The following is a 21017-nucleotide window of genomic DNA, read 5'->3' as shown; positions in this document are numbered from 1 at the left end:
TCTATATTTGCTGAGATTTGACAATACAGCTGTAGATTTAATTGGGTGGTGACCTGTAAAAATACCTAAAACAATTATTTGCTGATATTCTTTAACCCGTCATGAAAAACTCTACTTAAAAATTACGCAAATCAATGCAAAATTGATTAAAATTAATGGAATAAGTTTTATTATTGTTTATTTGGATTTTTGTTCAACGGTTTAATACTGCAGGGTTTTAAATTTCTGATTTATTTGGATTACTGTACTTAAAAACTATCACATCAGGGGAATCTTTTAAAGGTAGGCCAATTTTATTAATTATGTTTAAGGAAGTACTATAAGATTCACAACATTTGACAATGTTGCACCTCTATTTAAATCTTTATTGGTTCTCAGATCATATTATTATTAAGTTTAATAATAAAACAAATGTTAAATATTGTCATATGGCATAGTTCTAAAACTTCGATAAATTTTAGCAAATTTGGAGCTTTCAACACAAACGGAAATTTTGGATAAATTGATGACAGAAATGATAAACGACATTGAGCCAATGTAATGTAGTAATCATTTAGCATTGATAAGAAGACAAAACGCTACTAACTATGCCACATTTTGGGAAAGCAATATGTGTTGTCCATTTCTGGCCAATCTGAACTAAACGAGGTATACTGTCTACAAATACTCAAGTTGACCATATGTGAAATGACAATTTTATTTATTCCCGTAAAATACTTACCTAAATTGAACAAACTTTGTATATGTAATATTTGATGCGCCAATCATGAAAATATCTCACATCGTTTGAATTCGCTGAAAAACATAGACCCCAAAAGTATTTCTTGATTCTGAGTGTTCAATATTAACAATTATCTAAGGCCACTTTGACTTCTTCCGCCAATAAAAAAACTTTACAGGCAGGGTATTGTCAATAGGGATGAATTGGCGTTAAAACCTAACATTTATTTAATCAATCATTTTAATCAAGCCAGTTGCAAAATAGGTCATGCCCACCTTAGGTAGCACTCCACAGTTAGGTGTGTAGTTTCGCATTTTGGCTCCTGTGGATTTTTTAAATATGAGAGCTAGTGTGCAAAAAAAATTCATTTTTGGATAGCTGAGTATTAAAATAGCCTTTGTATTGGGTTTATATGAACATCAAGGTTATGTAATGTATGTAATATAGGCTGTTTTCTGTATGACAGTCCGTATTTGCATGTCCATACCATACATTGGTCCGGCAATTATTGTAATGTTTTTTTTCCAACTTTTTATCGCACGAACTTTGTGATTGGATTTTACGAAAAAATGAGGCGAAAGACACCCATTTTTTATTTGATCGTTAGGAAGATTTAAGAAAACAGTTTCTAAAAAGGTATCACTCAAAGGCATTGAAATTCTAGTTTGATCCAAATTTTGGGGGGATATATGACATGTTCACCCCCCTTTTTGCAATATTTTATGGTAAATAAATGCTGAATGTTGCCATGGATACACATAAAAGGAATTAATTTTCACCCTTTTAACTTTGGAAAATTGAATCTATGGAAGATACTGATTACATACATATGCACATGTACAACACAAACAGTTAGGTTAATGTATTAGAAATCCAGAAATAGGAGATGATAAAACATTTTGGGGCTCATTTTTAATTTTATTTTCTAACTGTGGAGTGCTACCTTAGATATTATAAATCATAAATTCTACTCAACTTTCAAATGTACATGTATATGTTCCGGACCATATGAGTATTTGGACCATACGCGTATGGTCATGACCATATGGGTATATACTCATATGGTCCGACCATACGCGTATGGTCGGACCATACGTGTATGGTCGGGGTAATTAACACTCTGTTACAGTTTACTTTTAATACTTTTAAACTCTTCATATGGTATGACCGTTCATTCAAAAGACGCTAACATATAGGTATTTTTATCATTATATTATAATAAAAAGATAAGCTAAATAAAAATAAGAAGTTTCACATAGTAAATTTTAATTGTCAAATTAAAAGTAAACCTATTTTATACCGATGGTCATTACCGATTTGTTATGACGAGAAAATGGCAACGTTTCGACTAAAAAATTAAATTCCAAAAATGTCTTAATGAACTGTTACATAAGAAGTCACTGGAAAGTAGCATATTATTAGTTTATTTAAGTTGTGTTGTGAAGATGGTGTAGTGCAGTCATTTTACGATATTTGAGATCTAGAGCTTCTTAAAAACACCGTAGACGTTAAAATTGCCAAAGACCTCGGTATCACTGTACGCAGCTGCAAAAAAGGCTTGTTTTTCACTCGCAAACAAAATGTGTAAATGAAAAAGATTGTGCACAAATTTCTTGCAAATGCAAAAAAGCTATGATATACCGTGTGGAAGTAAATGTCATCCAAGCCTACATGCACGAATGTAACTAGCGATGAAAACTGACGATGGCTTCAATATTAAATATTTACGTAGTTTTTCGGATTATAAAATTAAAAAATTGTCATGTTTTAAACCGTCACTGTTTTTTTAGATAAAAGTTTTTGTATTATTGAAACGTTAATAATGTAATTTGAAAAAAATATATATGTCATTTTGGTCTTTTGTGGATAGTTGTCTCATCGGCAATCATTCCACATCTTCTTTTTTATATACTATATGGTCCAAATACTCATATGGTCCGGCCCGTTAATAACCAAACGATTATTATACTCATATGGTCCGACCATACGCGTACTGTCGGACCATACGCGTTTGGTCGGACCATATGAGTATACGCATATGGTCTTAACCATACGCGTATGGTCCAAATACTTATATGGTCCGGAAGATATACACAATGGTTAAAATCATGTAAAAACGTGTTTCATTGGAATTGAAGTATATTATAGAATGGGCCAAATTGATATGAGAAAGATAATTTTTACATTAGTAATCTAGATGAACCATATTATAGAGTCTTTGAGTGACTCTAGCGATTATTTCTATGATGCTGACTTCAATTGCGCGTTACACTCACCTCATATTGTAGTTTGCTGGTTGATGATACTGACTATCTATGTATGTGGTCTAACCAGCTTTTCCCAAATACAGATTGGTCCTTTTCTTCAACAAAGATTCCTTTACCTTTTTTGGAAGATACATATCTCTATGCACAAGTCAACAAACTAGTATGATAGATGCATGATGGTGTATCAAATTGTGTAGGAAGGAAAAGACTTATGTTTCTATAGAGAAGGAAGATACCAAGCAGGCAATCATAAGTAAAAGTCCAATAAAATATACAATGCCATGGTTAAAAGACGACTTCACAGACAACAAAAGGTTTAGCAAAAGTACCCGATGCAAAACAACAATGTAGAAAGTTGTTTGGGAAGGGGAGCTGTTCCTACTCCATTACGGACAATCGCCATGTTACCAATTTAAAGTAATCATGCTGTGATAGATCGCGTTCAAAAAACAGCAAAATCAAGGAAAAGAGGACTGGATTGAAGCTACCACAATTAGAACATATACATGATCATCGGTACCACAGATATCCCATAACGGTCACTCAAAATCATTGTGGTGTTCGTAAAATTTTCGAAACAGCAATATGACATAGTAAACAGTAACCCTATATAAAGAAAAAAATCGTTATATTAAAGAAAAACAATCCCCAGAATATCATATCACTTTGGAGATATAAACTTCATATGGAGAGGTTGCTTGAATGGTCCGCTACACAGAAATAGAAATTTCACAATGAGAAAACAAAATCGATTTAGTTTCGTATAGTGAATTTCTGGACAGACCGTCATTTTCCATTATCATTTTCTGTATATTAGTCAAGATTGAAACAAACACAGTTGTTTCTAAGTCTTTGTTTTGTCCTATTTTCAAGTTCACAGATACTGAAACATAGCCATAATTGTTAATAAAATAATAAAGTTAAATTATTCAGTGAAATAAATCTTCTATATTGCGGAGCGTCTTTTTTGTTTGATATGCAATTTACCACTCAATCAGAAAATGTGCGCACCATGCTAAGAATGTGATGTTGTTATCAGTGTGTTGTATATTTTTACCAAATGAATTTAAATTTTCAAATATAAATTTTTTTTCTTCTGTTTTTTAAATGTTATTCCTCATAGTATCAATTCGTGAATATTCACGTTGCAGGTGATACAATACTGTGCATGGTGAATTTAACCTTATGTAATTCAAAGGTATAGATATCTCCATTATCCTGTAATCATTTCAAAATAACCTGATTTATTTAAATGTCCATGTATTGACGACACAAAACAAAAATGTAAAATACTTTATTCAGAGTTTATTCTCTAAGTCATGTCATTCATTATTGACTCTGCTATGTATCTAGGTTTTATTTACTATGGAGTTTTAGGACATTAATTTGTATGAACTTCTTTGATGTAAAGTAAGTATGCTGATAAGCATGGATTTAATTTAGTGTTCTCCAAAATGTTAAACGGAATCAGCTGTCGAAAAAGTAAGTCAAAATTATATAAAATTGGAGTACATATTGAATTAATTATAGAATAAGTTATAAATTGTATGTATCTGTCTTTAAGAAAAAGTCTTAAAGACATGAAGAATATAGCTTCTAATTCGAAAGTAAAAGGAACCATAAACAAGTCCCCTTTAGAACGGTGTTAGTATATTAGAGACATTTTTCCATCTAGACAAAAAGGGTGACCGAGGGGATTGGAGAAACAATAATGTGTTCTATCGATTTGGACATGAATAAATAGAATTTGAGAAACAAACTTCCTTCTAGCATAAGATTAACACATGAATTCAAAAATTACCAGCAGCATGTTGCTCAAGTTTTTTATTTTAGGGTTTTGCTGTGTGAATTATTGACTCAGTTTTAATACATATATTAAAAAAAAAGAGAATACCTACTTGTATTTTATTTTTCACCTTATGACCTTGTATTGTTCATTCTTTTTTATTTTAGATTTCTATTTTAGAACTTTTCTTACACGTTACACGTAACATAATATGGTAGTTACCGTTTAATTTGTCTTTAAATATACTATAAATCTGGATAATTTTGTAATGATTGAATATAAATAATACAAGTAAGTGATACGATGTGTAATGGTTAAATTGAAAATATATGGAAATAGCTTTGTTAGGAATACATCATCAGATAAAAGATATTACACGAAAGACCTTAAATGCGTTAAATTTTATGGTTGAGTAAATTCAAAGGAACATATAAAATAAAATGCGATAATACAATTACATTTTATTTATTCTGTTATAAAAACAAATCAGACTTTTGTTATATAAATGTCTATGAAGTGAAAATATTTCAATAGAAGTCAAAAAATTTTGTTGCTATTGTTTCCACTTTTTTTTTTATCATAACGGCATATATTTTTTTACCGAAACATGCTGAATTATGAGTTTTAAAATAAATGTCATTAAACAAGCTTCCTTTTGACAAACAAAAATGTGCAGAATTTTGATTTCAATCATAACTTAATAAAAGACCCCCGAACACAACACACTTTTTGTTTACCTAAATAAATAAACAGCACCTTGAACTACGTTCGTTCCGAATTAAATATTTCGGGTGTTGAAAGAAAAATGTCTCAATGATTTAATTTATTGTTAGATTGTACGGGTAAAGTTAATATCAAATGTTGAGGGATTGTGTCAAGTGGTGCTTGTATGAATCGGTCGTGCCGAATTGAAATAGATCTTCACATCGGTAGCACTTCAAATATTTACCTAAATATTAAAGTGGATTTGATCTCAATTGTCAATATCGACTTTATTAAAATTTCCGAGACCAATTAATATAAAATTGAAAAATAAAATGATTTAAATTAGAAAAACCTTGAATTTTGTAAACGTTGAAATACATTTTATGGCATGTTTTCAAATTCCAAATTATATTACATCTGATAATTGATTTCAATATACATTGTAAATTACATGTAATATAGGTGTGAGCCTTAAACCTTTGTTAATGGAAACAAAACCATTGTCGAAATAAAGGTTAGTAGGTATACAGATTTATCTTTTACCATCAAATTGCTTATACAAAATCAAGCTGTGCAAATTATGTTATTCTTAAGACTTAGTAACCCTTCAAACTATTCGGCCAATAAATATCGTTATCTAAAAATTATAGGCATTTTGATACCAATTTGTAAATCACCTATTAAAACCACTCAAGAAGAACTACCCATATTCAGCAGAGGGAACACCATTAAATTTGTGAATTACCATTACAACAATCTATTTCACAATTCAACGAAAGTGTTAGTGTTAATCAATTCACAATTATATCAATTTTCTTAATTTTCAGACCATGAAATTGTAGCTGATTTATTTAATTGTGTAACTACAATTACTATGAGTTTTTGGTCGATTGTCGATATTCCAAATTTCAAGGAATTGCCCATATAAATCAAATACACATCATATGATGTGCAATACACGCGCAAATGGTACTGTCACCCCACAAATGCATGGTTGTCTTGATATGAGACAAAACTCCTCGACCTGATTAATATACGGTTAATTTTTTTCTAAGCATCGATTAACTTTCTACTGATATCAAAACAATGTACAATGTGAACCCATTCGTTATATTTAAATTGATTTTGCTTGTGTGCAGTATAAACGCTCCTAAACTGTCAAATCAAAACGTCAAATAGGTGACGTGCGCATATGTCCAAGGCCCAATTACAACATTGAATGCACAATCTTAAAAAAATTGTAGGTGTGTTATTTTCTATTCATATGAATGTTCATAGGTCACTATAATAAATAATTTTCTAACATACTTTATACTACAGTCGTCGTGAAGATACGTGAAATATTTGTCACTAGACTTTGGACAAAGAGCAATTTATCAATTTCAAGGAAAAGTGAATATGAGGGATGTACAAATACGCAGTCACATCCAGTAGAAAAACATATCGTAAATCCGTAACTCTTACGATGACTGTTATGTTCTCTGCATGTTTATAAACATTTGCAAAATCTTTTCGAGAGCCAGCAGATGACCTGTTGTAAATAAAATGGAATTTGATGAGACTGTTATTAAAGTGAGCGCTATAGAACCAGGTTTAATCCACCATTTTCTACATTTAAAAATGCCTGTACCAAGTCAGGAATATGACAGTTCTTGTCCATTCGTTTTTTATGCGTTTTGTTATTTGATTTTGCCATGTGATTATGAACTTTCCGAATTGATTTTCCTCTGAGTTCAGTATTTTATCAAACCCTAGTGTATTTAAAATTTATAAACATGTCACCTTGATTTACGGTCGTGAATATCAGTTAAAATTTAAATTGATGATTTTAGTTCAATGATCCTTAATCAAAATGTAGATTTTATTACTCGATAGACCTTGTGAATTGTACTTATTCTTCATAATACATTTCCCGTTAAATTTATGTAATTTGAGTAAAAAAGGGACCTTTTATAGTAACTAAGAAGACCATATACCTTAGTACAAACATTTAGAACTAAAATAAATATTTAGCCAGTAATTGAACTTTAAAATCTTTAAAATAAACACAACTTAACATGAAAAGTACGTATTAAGTTTAATGAATATGATGATTTTGTTAGGATTTGTAAGGATTTTAGCGACACAATGTGTAAATAAGGAGATAAAGCTAGGCTAAATGGTAAATCACTTTGATAATTGACATGTCTTACGGTTGTTTAGTTACTTGGAAATATAACCATAGCACAACTTATTTCGATTCATTAAAGTCTTGCTATATAAAATCAAATTTGATGACTTTTGAATTGACTATGTTAACTTTCCTTATAAGGTGTTAAAGGGTTCTTTTATTTGTCTTTGCAAATAATTACTTTTACGCTTAAGTCTATTTTATGTAATGTCTATTTGACATAGCTCGGTACTGATATATCCAGAATAGTGTTATTATGGTATGGTAAATTTTGTATTTTTGTCCTTAGTTTTTGCTTATATTTTTATTTCGTTGATATTTTTACAATTATTAAGATTATAACACAATGTTGACTGCTGTACCCCTATTTTTGACATTTTTACCTATTATGTCTGTTTGCTTTCTTCACACATCGTTGTCAATATCATGGAATTATATGCGAAAGTCATATAAGTAAGAGGTATAGCTAGTCATTAATAATAAAATCATCATATATACCAGGATTTAAATTTTGTATTTACGCTAAACGCGCGTTTCGTCTACAAAAGGCTCAAATAAAAAAAATAAAAATGACAAATGAAGTACGAAGTTTAATTCACTATTTTCTACTTTAGAAATTCATTTACCCTGTTAGGAGTATGACAGCTGTTTTGATTAAGGACTTTTTGTTTTTGCATTTTCTTCGGAGTTCTGGGTTCATGGTGTAATATGAAATAGCAAATTTTACATATTTTTCTCGTACACTGAAGCTAGACGTTAGAACAAGAAAATTGGAAAAAAGAGGCACATGGAAATAATTTATTATGGAACTTTAAAACATAATTCATACTTATGTTGATTATTTATGAAGTATGGAGAAGAGATACTATAAATGAACCATGGTCCTTATCCGTAACTGTAGTCTTCACTTCGATGTCAAAAACATTGAAGCTAGTCGATGTAGAAAACAGTCTTTGGGACAAGTATTTATGATGTTTTGTTTTGGCTTTGTACAAGATCCTCTAATCTTTAGGTTTTATCGTACTCTCTGTATCTATACATACTGCAATTTTGTATATTTTTTTTCACAGATGAACAAAATAGTACAAAGAGAAGATATCAATATGTATAGTTATAGGCTTATATAAAAACTGAAATGAAAGTAAGCGAGACAATGGATGTCCAACAAGAGGAAAATTCCAATAAAACATTGGACAATGTGGACGATAATGCTGAAACTATTGGTGAAAACCCCAATAATGATAAGTCAGACGAAGCTATCAAACAAATGACAATTGATAGTAGCGGTAAACTAGTGACTAAAATTAATATTCCAATGCTAGAAGAAGATTTAGGAATTTATGACGATCCAGGTGAATGTGATGGACTATCCGATACAGATATGGTGGAATTAGATCGCGTAAATGAGATTGAAAAAGTTCCAAGAAATAAATCACCTCAAGAAGAAAAGCAGGAACCTACACCAGCTCCAATATTGCGAAAATCTTCACAGCTTGGGAATTATAATAATATACGTAACATGCCCTCCGGATACAGAGCGGTAGCTAACACCCCTGCAGCCCATTCAGAGTTAGATATTGATCAAAATAGTGTTACATGGTCTGCACATACTAAACAACCAATTGGAGTTTATATTTCTACAAAGCATAGAAAATCTGGAAATAAACTCAAGTTAAGTGCAACCGGAAGCAGTTTGCTTACCCGATCTGATAATGCGGGAGACACAAGGTAATTATGTTTGTCATTGTAATCTTCGCCTTTATTTTCCCCTTTCATTATATCATTGATAGCGGGGGAAATTGAGGTATTAGTCGTATGACCCACTGTATCATCAGCTCAATAGTTAGTGATTTGGTTCCGACATAATTTACTATACTTAGTCTCTGTTGTTAATTGAGCAATCTGAAAAGAAACTGTGGTGAAGACAACAAATGGCAAAGTTGACTTTAGATAAAGGAGTAGGTTCAGTAAGACCCCTTTTTGGCCCCAAAATATAGCAGTTTTACAAAATTGTGAAAATGTAATCGTTAAGCTATTTATTGGAAAGTAGAATGATTCTGCTACATAGAAATGGGTTGTCTTTTGGAAATACAATGCACATATATAGGGTACTAGCATCATTAAGTCATGCTAAATTACTGAAATCTTTACAATTTTCGCATTTTAGTTAAATGTAAGACGGTTTCCGTCTTTAATGAAAGTGGCGGCATTCGTGGTCATTCATAATATTGAAATGTGAATTGTATTTGATGATAATACATAATATATATATAAAGGTTGAGGATGAACACGGATGCGGCCACTTTCATTTTTGACAAAAACCATCTGAAAAGTGACGATTTTGGGCATATTTGATAGATTTTTTTATATTTGAGCTTGAAACGGAGTGTTTTTAATGACTTAATAAGTTAAAATCTTTCACAGAAACTAATTGAATCATTTAAAATAGACACTTACGTGTTTAAAAAGTGTCTAAAATATTTCGTTAGATGAACTTGAAAATTGCGGCCAAAATCGACCCTTACCGGCTGTAACGTTATAGTAAAAGGTTTATGCAGAGAAAAATGCTACGGATCCGCGAAATTTATGAAATGTAATTCAGTTACTAGTACTAGTGCTTGGTGTTATGCCACTATTTGAGTAGTAGTTCACGGTAATGCCAACGGCTCAGTATTCGGTATTTTAGTTTTATAACTATATGATTTATAACATGATAAACTTGATAGGTAAACTGTTCAAGACACAGATGGGTGTTCAAATGTGGGTATATTTTAAAATACATTAGAGTTACCTCTCTTTATTCTTCAAACTGAACTGAATGATGCTGTTTGTTCTGATATGGCTTCATGCTTCCGTCTATACATATATTTTATGAATATCCAAGACAAGAACAACATTGAAAAAATAAACAAGTAACGTTGGTTCAGCAAAATGTGATGACTGGAATGGATGTCGTAAAATGCTGATTAAAAGAGTCAATGTTAAGTAGAGTCAGAAATTTGGCATGATTTAACCAACCTGAGTTTGTTATCACGAAGTTTGCATAAGGAATTGTCATATATAAAATCGACTAAAAAATTATACTGTTTAAAAATACAACGAAGCCGAAAAAAGAAGAAAAGGAAGCTGTCTATAAAGTTATCTTGTTTGTCTTCAAATGGACGAAAAGGATAGAGGGTATTTGATTTTATAACTAAATGCGTGTGTTTCTGGAAGAACATTCATTATGTAGATATGCTTGAAACAAAACTATGGAAAAGTAAAATCAACAAAAGGATACGTCGGAGGGATAAAACAAAATGAGCCTTTTTAAAACAAACAGAACAGACAATGCCTACTTAAAAATATTTTTGTCTTATTTTGGCAACTTCAGCTTTACCATGATTTTTTAAGAGTAATGGTCTTGAAAATTAAAACAAACAACCAAAATTGAAATTAAACAAGGTAAATCTAGTTAAATATCCAGTTGCAATTCACTTTAGAAAGAAACTCGCGAATAGAACAAAATATATGATATTGTCCATAGTGTCCATTTCTACTGCGTATGAATAAAATTTAAACGCTGGTTGTATGGATGGAGTTGTATTGGTGGTTTTGAAAACGAAATGTTCATGTTGCAGTAAAAAGTAAAATGAATCTTATTTTGAAAAGCCCTTATAGTTTTAATTCCAAATTCACTGAATGGGATCACGTGATCATTCTTTACTATTAAAAAAACATGGTATACACGTTTTGCATATCAGGTTATTTATCTTGATAGACCTTTTACGTTTTGTATAAATCGATTCAATACCGGTAGTTCCTTGTATAAATTAAAATTCAATTCATAGCATAAATATTTTCAATAGCATCTGATTTGTACGTATATGTGAAAAACACGTCTTTTTAAGTTTTCTTTTTCATAAATCAATACGACATGTTAAAATCGATTACTTTAAAAGCTTAAAGGTGTTAGGGTCATCATAGTGTTTGCTTTCCAATAGAATTAAGTGTATAGCGCTGTTTATGTGTACAGCTTCTTTATCAATACCCTATTCTGTTATCTTAAAAAGCTACAGCAAATAATACCAAATGATAAAGTCAATAAGTGTGAACTTTTATTTCATAATCCATGTTTCGAATGCCAATAAATGTATGAAGTTTTATAATTCTCAGATAGCATATAGTATATATTACTATATTTTGATATAATATTCATAAACGTTGTGAATGTTCAGGAAATATCGATATGGGCAAGAGACGGGCATTGCGTAAAGGATCTAAAATTGACATATTAGAGGCGAATGTTACGAAAAGGTACGTTTGCAATATTTTCACAAATAAGTATGGTACGTTTTATCTTTTTAATTTAATGTAAGAAAAGTTATATATAATTGATCTGACTATTTGAAAAAAAAAACATTTGAAAAGGTTTATGATTTCATTCTAGTTTCATATAAAGGTCTTTTTGAAACTATTTGAAATGAGGCAGTAGTGGTTTACCAATGTTTAAAGTATCACAAATCGATTTAAAAATATTCAAATCAAGATAACAAACAAAAGCTGAAGCAATCGTATATCAGACCGGGTGCGAAGAAAGAGATAATTACACAAAATGCAGAATTCGCAACAAAAAAGCACCAAGTACAGATGGTTTTTTTACTAGGTGCGTGGAAAGTATTGAAAATAATGTAAATGGAGTTAATATAAAAAAAATGATAGAAAATAAAATGTTGTGTATAAAAAAGAAGATGTGGTATGATTGCCAATGAGACAACTATCCACAAAAGACCAAAATGACGCAAACATTAACAAATATAGGTCACCGTACGGCCTTCAACAATAAGCAAAGCCCATACTGGATATTGTAAACCACTTATACACTGAAACATCAAACTATAATTGTATTAAATGTTCATATAACTATGCTGGGTCAGTATAAGACATAATAACAACCCAAATAATAGTACTTGATTACTAGCTTCATTTAAATGATGATTTTAAGTTTTTAAAATACATGTGTGTATTTGTATTATAAAAGTTGTGGACAGACTGACTTTTAAAGGATATTTGGCATTTCTGATTAGTGGAGTTCTGTTTGAATCATTTTATAGTTTAGTGGACATGGCTTCCCAAAACTTTGATCTCAAACCATAGCATACGCAATGATATTCCAAAGACTACTGCTTTGTTTGGTGAAACCTGTACCAGTTGGTTATTATATATATGCGATATGAAATTCATGTATTTCATTCTTACTGTTTATGCAAACCTGTATAGTTTTTTTAAAATTTAAATTCAATTCAGAAAAATCGGGAGATGCTAAGAACATGTATATGGAACGTATTTTTATTTTCAAATTTCAAGCGTTCCTAGTTTTTTTTATACTTTGTATATGACCTCAAGCTTTGGGGAAACGTCTTGTACTATAGATTGTATTAACTATTGTATATGTCATTGAAACAAAAATGCTAATAAAACCTTGGGTAAACACTTCTGTGAATAGAAACATAATAAATTTATTGTTAACTCGGAAAATGAATTAATTTTGAAGTATATTGATATTGAACTAAAAGTATGTCATGTACAACTTTTAGTGCACATATACTTGTTAAAGGTATCGACGAGACAAAAGTTAAACAAAGCAATAAACATTCTTTGATAACAGTATTATAAAGTACTATTGTAGGTTTTGATATTCTGTATTGCTGAAGTGATGTAGTTAAGTGTTTCACTGGGGGTTGGTTTTTAATAATGTTTTGTATTTTCTTAATGTCCTCATCTGAAAAGATCATTTCGAAGTTAAAATAAGATAGTACAAATGTAGTTGATAACCTCGCTTCTTGTGTATGTCGTTTAGTCTTGAAGTGTCTCTAGTGGTTGTCGCTTTTCTCTATTATTCTTAATATATTCAAAATTTGATGAATCATGTAAAAATGTGTTGAATTAGTTCACGAGTAGAGCTTGCCAAACTGTTTTGGCCTCTAAAGGTTTTCGTCGTTAAAGACAATAGTTTATGATGATAGTAGCTGAATATGTGTTGTTGCGAGCCATTCATTATCATTGACGATTATCCCATGTGCTCTTCAGAAACGTACACTATGCATGTAAGGGGTATGACAGATGGCGTTGTCAGTTTATTTTCGATTTATGAGTTTGACTGTCTTTTTGGTATCTTTCGTCCCTCTTTTGATCTCTATTCGTTTGATGTGTTTAAACTTTAGATTAAGCCATTTGAATACGGACTTTCCTTTTTGGATTTTCTTAGGAGTTTGGTATTTTTGTGATATAAATATCTACAAGTTTATTAACTATTACATGTATTCAATACGTGCTAAAAGGAGACTTAAAAAGAGTGATGGTCAAAGTCATAAGCCAAAACGACCAGACAACGCAATTGCAAAAAACAAAAAAGGAAAATAACCACGAGACAAACAAATGAAAACAAAGAACAACATATAAAGCTAAAGACGCTGAGCAACACGAACCAACCCAAACACATGGATGATCTCGCAACTTTACACTAGGGAAGTATAAAACTGTATGCAAGCTATAATAAAAACACCAGGGTTTAAAAAAATCATGAAAGCAAACTGTTTTTGGAAATTTAAAAAGCAAAATGTAAAATTTTATTGATTCAGATACTTTTCTTTTTTACTTAATAAATCAATGGTAATAGTTGTTTACGTTGGTTTATAGACTACAGTGTAAAATATGTTGAAATCTTTGAAGGGATTAGATAAAGTATTCATGTTACCTTTTATATTAAATGAATTCCAAAAAGGCTAAAGTATATAATAAACTTATTGAATTTATAACGGTGATTTGATGCACATGAATGAAAGTTCTTTGTGACATCTTCAAGCTGTGCTACATATATATAAAGTTCTTTGTGACATCTTCAAGTTGTGCTACATATATATAATGCCTAATTAGTTCCGTTTTCATAACGATACAAATCGTAAGCAAAGTGTGAAAGTCTTATTTATATTCACAAATTTAAATCAACGGTAAATAATTATGGACATAAGAGTAAATGAAAATCTTCCCATATAATATATAACATAGAATGTATTGCTCTGTGTCTTAAGAAAAGTTGCTGAAATTAATATTCTGTCATCTACACGGTCTACATGTATTTATTGGATTCTTAGATTTATCAAATCCATCAGAAAGTCATTATCTGTGGAGATAGATAAGGAAATATGTGTATTTAAAATAAAGAGAGGCGAAAGATAACTAAAGGGAAAACTATCATACGTCAAAGTACGGTCTTCAACACGGAGCTTCAGATTTATTGCTGAAAAGATCATCTGGCGTTTTTCATAGTTAAAAAAAGCTAAATTCTACAAAGACCAACATCAAATACTTCCGGCTGAGCAGCACGAACCCAATCAAACACAGGGGTGGTTTCGTTAACCTAACAGTAGGAAATTGTAAAACTTCATGCACGCTATGATATTAGCACTAGAACATGCAGAAGGTTATGAAAATTCCCATGTAAAGCGAACTGGTTTTGGAAATTAATCAAATTACCTATTTTATCTATTCAAATATTATGATTTCGTACTTAAGGAGGCTCGTGGGTACAAAAAAAATCAGCAAATATTTCAACAATTTTTTTTCATAACAAATTTTATTTATTACACTTTTAGTTTTAACATTATGATATGGTTCAAAAATAAGCCCAAAAAATCAAGGCGTTTTAGCCCCACATGATTTTTAAAACTTTGATATCATTGAAAAAGCTCCAAATTATCTCCCTTTGGTTAATAATTACATTTTTTGGCTTTGAAATTGAAATATCATTTTAAACTCACCGGTAGCCTATATTTTTTAATATTTTTTTCCAATAAGCTGCACTTAAACTAAACAATTGTAAAATTTAAGCAATTTCTTATATTACGTTCTTTTTTTTATCTCCTATTAGTTCAACAGAAAAAAAGTACATAAACAAAAATGCATGCTTTTTTCGATTGCAGATTTTGAGCTTAAATGAACGGTGACCCCATATTTTTATTTTATTTTTCTATTAGGTATAGGATAAAGTTTATTTCGAGAAAAATATAGCGAAATCCTATATTAGATTTTTTTTTTTATTTATACCCAGGAGCCCTCTTAATACATCAGTGATAATTGTAGTTAGCCTTGGTTTATAGACTTCTGTGTTACCTCTGCTGAGATAATTGAAGTGATTAAATAAAGCATGCACGTTGCCTTTTATAATAAATAAATGCAAAACGGTTAAGGTATATAATAAAATTATTGAATTTATAATGGTGATTTGATACACATGAATCAAAGTTCCTTTTTTATTTTTTTTTTTAACTTTCTCAGGAGTTCGATACTTCCGTGCTACATATATACAATGTCTAATTAGTTCCGTTTTCATAACGATACAAAATGTCAGCAAAGTGTGAAAGTCATTTTTGGTCAATACTAAGGCTTTTCTACCTCAGGCATAGATTACCTTAGCTGTATTTGGCAAAACTGAAAGGAATTTTGGTCCTCAATGCTCTTCAACTTCGTTTATTATTTGGCTTTTTTTTTTACTTTTTTGGAATCGAGCGTCACTGATGAGTCTTTTGAAGACGAAACGCGCGTCTGACGTATATACTAAATTTAGCCCTAATATCTATGATGAGTTTATTTGTATTATATTCACAAATTTAAATCAACGGTAAATAACTATGGACAAAAGAGTAAATGAAAATCTTCCCATTCAATATATAATGTCAAATGTATTGTTCTGTGTTTTAAGAAATGTTGATAAATATTCTGTTATCTTCGATGTATACATGTATTTATTAGATTCTTTAAGAGTTATCAAATTTATAAGAAAGTCATTATCAGTGGAGGCAGTTAAGGTAATATCTGTATATTAAAGAAAGATAGGTGAAAGATATCTAAGGGAAAGTCAACATCTTAGGTCGAAATAAACTGAAAACTTCATGGTTAAATAAGAAAAATGGAAACAGACACCCAACATTTCAGCAAAGTAGGAAAGTCATATTTGAATTCACAGATTTAAATCAACGATAATAAACCTTTGATTTGTTAGTTTCTATCCAAACAGTCTTCGTACGAAAGTACTGTTTGAGATTTAGATGTAACAAATGTTTCTTTTTTGGATATCAATATCATAGAGTATATAATGGAAACAGGTAGTATGTTCTGTTTTATCAAATATTTTCTATAACAATTCAAATATTCACCTGGACGGGTTCCTGATGTAGATATGCCTACCCTTCCACAGCACCAGATATCACCCCTTTAGTGTTTGATGGGGTTCTTGTTGCTCAGACTTTAGTTTTCTATGTTGTATTGTGTGTAATTTTTGCCATGCTGTTGTTATTTTGTATTTTGTGTAATTTTTGCCATGCTATTGTTATTCTAATTTCGACTTGTGAGTTCTTTCGCCTCACCTACGGGTACATTCATTTTACGACTGCAATCAGCCAACTTTAGATATACTTCACGGTTTCAGTTTTCACGGATAACGATAATCTCGTATATTTTAGGCGACTGTCTTGTCTTAAGTATTTATAAACTATTTTAGTAGCCAAAATATTTCCCTATATTTTGATGTCTCAATAGTAGGTTTAGTTTGTTTGTAACATTTTTAATGAATGTAATTAGGGGGTACTCATCGAAAACACATTGAAAAGAAATATAAAATGACACAAAAAACCCGATAAAAATGAACCATATGTGTACACTTTTACATAAAAGCGAATTTTAATTTCAGTCATTACTTTCTAGATCAACTTTATTTTTTATATACTGGGTCATATTTGAAACTTGATACTTTATCATAACGGTACGATTAACAAACCTAAAACAGTTATAAAATTTGACCTATTAAAACGATTGTTTTTGTCAATTGTCAAGTTTCTAACAATCACGCAAAGATTTTTTAAACCAACCTATCATTATTCAAAATGAAAAGTTCAAAGAAGAAACAGTTCCGAAATTTTAAAGGAATTTGACAATAATTATGTAAATTGCGCAAGGTAAGTATATAGTAAATGTTTTTTTCTTGTCAAATTTATTGATATTTCCATTGTCATTTTCCTAAATGAGTTTTTCTGTTTATAATTTTCTTGACACTCTTTGTCAGACACAACAGTTACAAAGCAATTTGATAAAATAAATTGTTCCTTTCATATTTTATCTGAGGACCATAGGGATAGTTTTGTTATATGTAAACATTACGAAAATTATACCATTTCCTATATCTGATTGATGTGTTCTTAAAATCTTCTGTTATGTTGTATTTGACTAATTTAAATGTATCGATATGATGGTAATTATCGTAACAATGCAACTTATATCCAGCATAATTACTTAGCTCTTCAAATTTGATTTGCAACCAGGATACCCTCACATTCCAATTGTTCCAAAAGCATTTATGTTTGCTTCTGAACAAGTTTTTAATACAAGTGAAATCCTGTGGAAGAGTAATATGTATATTTGCTTTGTAAATTGTAATTTAACCATGTGATCTCTTAAACACAGATTTTAGTGGAAATAAGTGCGTTAGTTAATGTTGCAAATGAATCTTCTTTAGTACAAGTATAATTCGGATAAAAATAATGGCTGCTAGTTCAATGAGTGTACGATTTAGAATTCAAAGTTCGAAATCTCGTCCGTCGAGTTATAAAGTTCCAGGAAATTCTAGACCGTCAAGCTATAGAAGCACAACATCCGTAGGATCGAGGCCTTCTAGCTACAAACGCTGTAACGAAGAAAATGATACTGAGACAGAATCACAACAGAGATCGTTCCTCCGACCGTCAAGTTTTAAAATTATCGAGAGCTTATCTAAAATTCCTTTAGAGGAAAGGACTGTTACTCCTTCAACAGATGTTTTCATGGGATCTCGACCTTCTACTGAATATACACATTCTAGGTAATAAAGCTTGTTTTACGGTTATATGTACTTGATAACGTTAACATATATCATGTTTTCTTCTTTGTTTAGTTTACTGAAATTGCATAGTTTTTTATCCGTGCTTTCAAAAGATAAGCATATTCTCCTCTTAGCAGAATTAGTTCACATAGAAGTATACAGCGTCGTATAGTAAATAACTTAAAGTAGGTTATTAGTTTTCTAATTTTAAAGCTTTTTTGTACCGTAAATGAATAGATAACTTACTTCAGTTTACATAGTGAATTGCCTTGATATTTTACCTATTTTAGGTGATTTGTAATAGTTATATACTTATGGTGGTCGGAAAGGGAAACGTGTTTAACAGAATTTATATCGGCGGGATATCTTAAGTGGTATCTGCTTGACTGTCAAAGTCTTCTTTTATAATCGAATCCTTACGCAAATGGGGCTCCTCATTGTCGTTTTTCTTACTTTTACTGATAAATTTGTAAATAAATAGGTAAGTTATATTAATAATGCCATGCTAATTATGTAAAAAGTGAAGCAATTTTTGAAAAATAAAGGATGAATAGTGTTTTAAATGAGATTCAAGTATGTCTGTGTGTACCAAATATTGAGAAAAGAAAAAAGCAAACAGCCACTGTAGCGTTTCTGTCTTGGAATATATATATGTAAGAACGGAATCGTGTCCCTCAATTTCATTTTGATCATTTAAAACCCAGATTGAGTGGAGTACAAGGAATAAGATTAAACGTGAACAAGCGACATACTATTGATTAAATGTAGAACAGTACAAAATAAAAAAATATGTGCTCTTAGTAAAAGCATGTTTGCAGAACTTCTTTTCATTGGTTGAAACTGTGATTTCTTAACGGCCACTGTACTACAAAACAATATTGTATTAATTGACATAATGCACATTGTAGATCTTGTAAAGCACTTAAAATACTGGTTTTTTTTTATATTATTATTGAGAACCTGCCTTTAAAGTCCTTGCCTTGCTGATTAATTATTGCTGTTAGTATTATTTGTGTCTATAATATAGACTTTTCGAGATGATAATATAACTACAGATAACAATAAATGTGTTATGAACACCTTTGTCATTAAAGCGCAAATCTCATTTAAGGATTAAACTAACATTCAATAATGTTGACCGATTTGACGATCTTGTTCTACTCTTCATCATTGCTTGTCAAAGTTTATATCTACTAGTATCTATAATGATTTCTAAGAGAATTTCAAAGTACCAAAATGGGCAATAACTCTAATAAGAAGTCAATTTAGAATACTCTCAAAATATCAATTGGTAAAAAATACCTTTTAAGAGCAATAACGAATCGATATATTTTGCTGGCTATTCAAATGAATCATCATGGTCAATTTACTAGGAATGGTTTTGTTTCGATTTAATTGTTTTAAAACGTCTTCAAACATGCAACAAAATATCCTTGAATATACTATCCGAAGATGAAATATTATTTTCGGTTCTAAAAGTAGCATCAATCGTTCTGCCTTTTTTTTTTTTTTTTTTTTTTTTTTTTTATCCCAACCTATTTTACCTATAGACGTGTTTGGTCAGAACTTTTCGAACAACTGGTAGATTTTAAATAAATTCAATATGAAAACGACTTTAATGTCATTTAGTTTGATAAATATTTTAAATCACGAAACTATAGACATTAAAATGTTATAAAACAGTGTGGTAGGGAATTGACACTTGAAAAGAGATTTAGTTAAAAACTACGTTATATTTGTAAAAATGGCACGAACAAACGTGAAGAATGGAAGCCTCTTAATTTTGTATTTAAATACATTTCACATTCTTTTAAAACGCCAATTCTGTCCAATTACCTGCTATAATTGTTTTAAACTGTCGTCGTTTTACACATGATCATTTGTAAACCTTTTCTAACTACATTGCCAAGTTTACTGAGGTCATGTCATGCATTTCATAAATATTTAAATGAAATATAAAAAAAGAATGAGTATTGATTTAAATCAATGCATTTGTCCATTTATAACGTCAACATTTTGAAAGCAATCTTTTAAAATGAAAAATAACAATAGAAATCCGTTAATCGGTAAATCTACCGTATTAGGATTATCAATATTTTCCCGTATAATTTCTCGACACAATTACTATTTAATCAGCTTTTTGAAAAGCTCTAATTGCTACTCAATGAAAGTTATCAGCTGTAATCGGTTCTATATTAGAGATTGCTCAAAGATAATAGCATTGCTATTGAATGTTAAAAAACAGATAAAATCGTTGATCAACCCTTTTAGTTTTTAAATGGACATATCCCTATTGCATCAAATCTGTCATTATTTTTTCATGTCAAGTGTCCTTTTAAGCTGAATTTGATGTTTTGAAAATCAGCCAAGCAAAGAAATATATTTAGATTAAAAAGTCTTGTGTTGTAATTTATTTTTAATTTAGATTGAAAGTATTTAATATACAGGTCGTAAATGGTATATTTTCATTTCTCGCC

At 30.4% G+C, this 21017-nt stretch overlaps 1 protein-coding gene across 2 annotated transcripts in view; it reads left to right on the top strand.

Moving 5' to 3' along the window:
- The first annotated feature begins 4293 nt into the window (after window positions 1–4293).
- Window positions 4294–21017, top strand: part of LOC134697309 (uncharacterized) — a 43620-nt gene continuing 26896 nt past the window's right edge. The window contains exons 1-2 of one of the 2 annotated variants that reach the window (XM_063559501.1): window positions 4294–4398; window positions 8720–9377. In XM_063559501.1, the coding sequence (XP_063415571.1) occupies window positions 8785–9377 (593 nt within the window). In that variant the 5' untranslated portion in view covers window positions 4294–4398; window positions 8720–8784. Of the gene's footprint in view, window positions 4471–8719; window positions 9378–21017 lie in introns of both variants that reach the window. The other variant, XM_063559500.1, reaches the window with a different exon arrangement.

This window comes from Mytilus trossulus, chromosome 14 (genome assembly GCF_036588685.1).
Source record: "Mytilus trossulus isolate FHL-02 chromosome 14, PNRI_Mtr1.1.1.hap1, whole genome shotgun sequence".
NCBI classification, from domain to species: Eukaryota; Metazoa; Mollusca; class Bivalvia; order Mytilida; family Mytilidae; genus Mytilus; species Mytilus trossulus.
The sequence above is the reverse complement of the archived record's forward strand: the minus strand, read 5'-3'. Positions and strand labels throughout refer to the sequence as shown.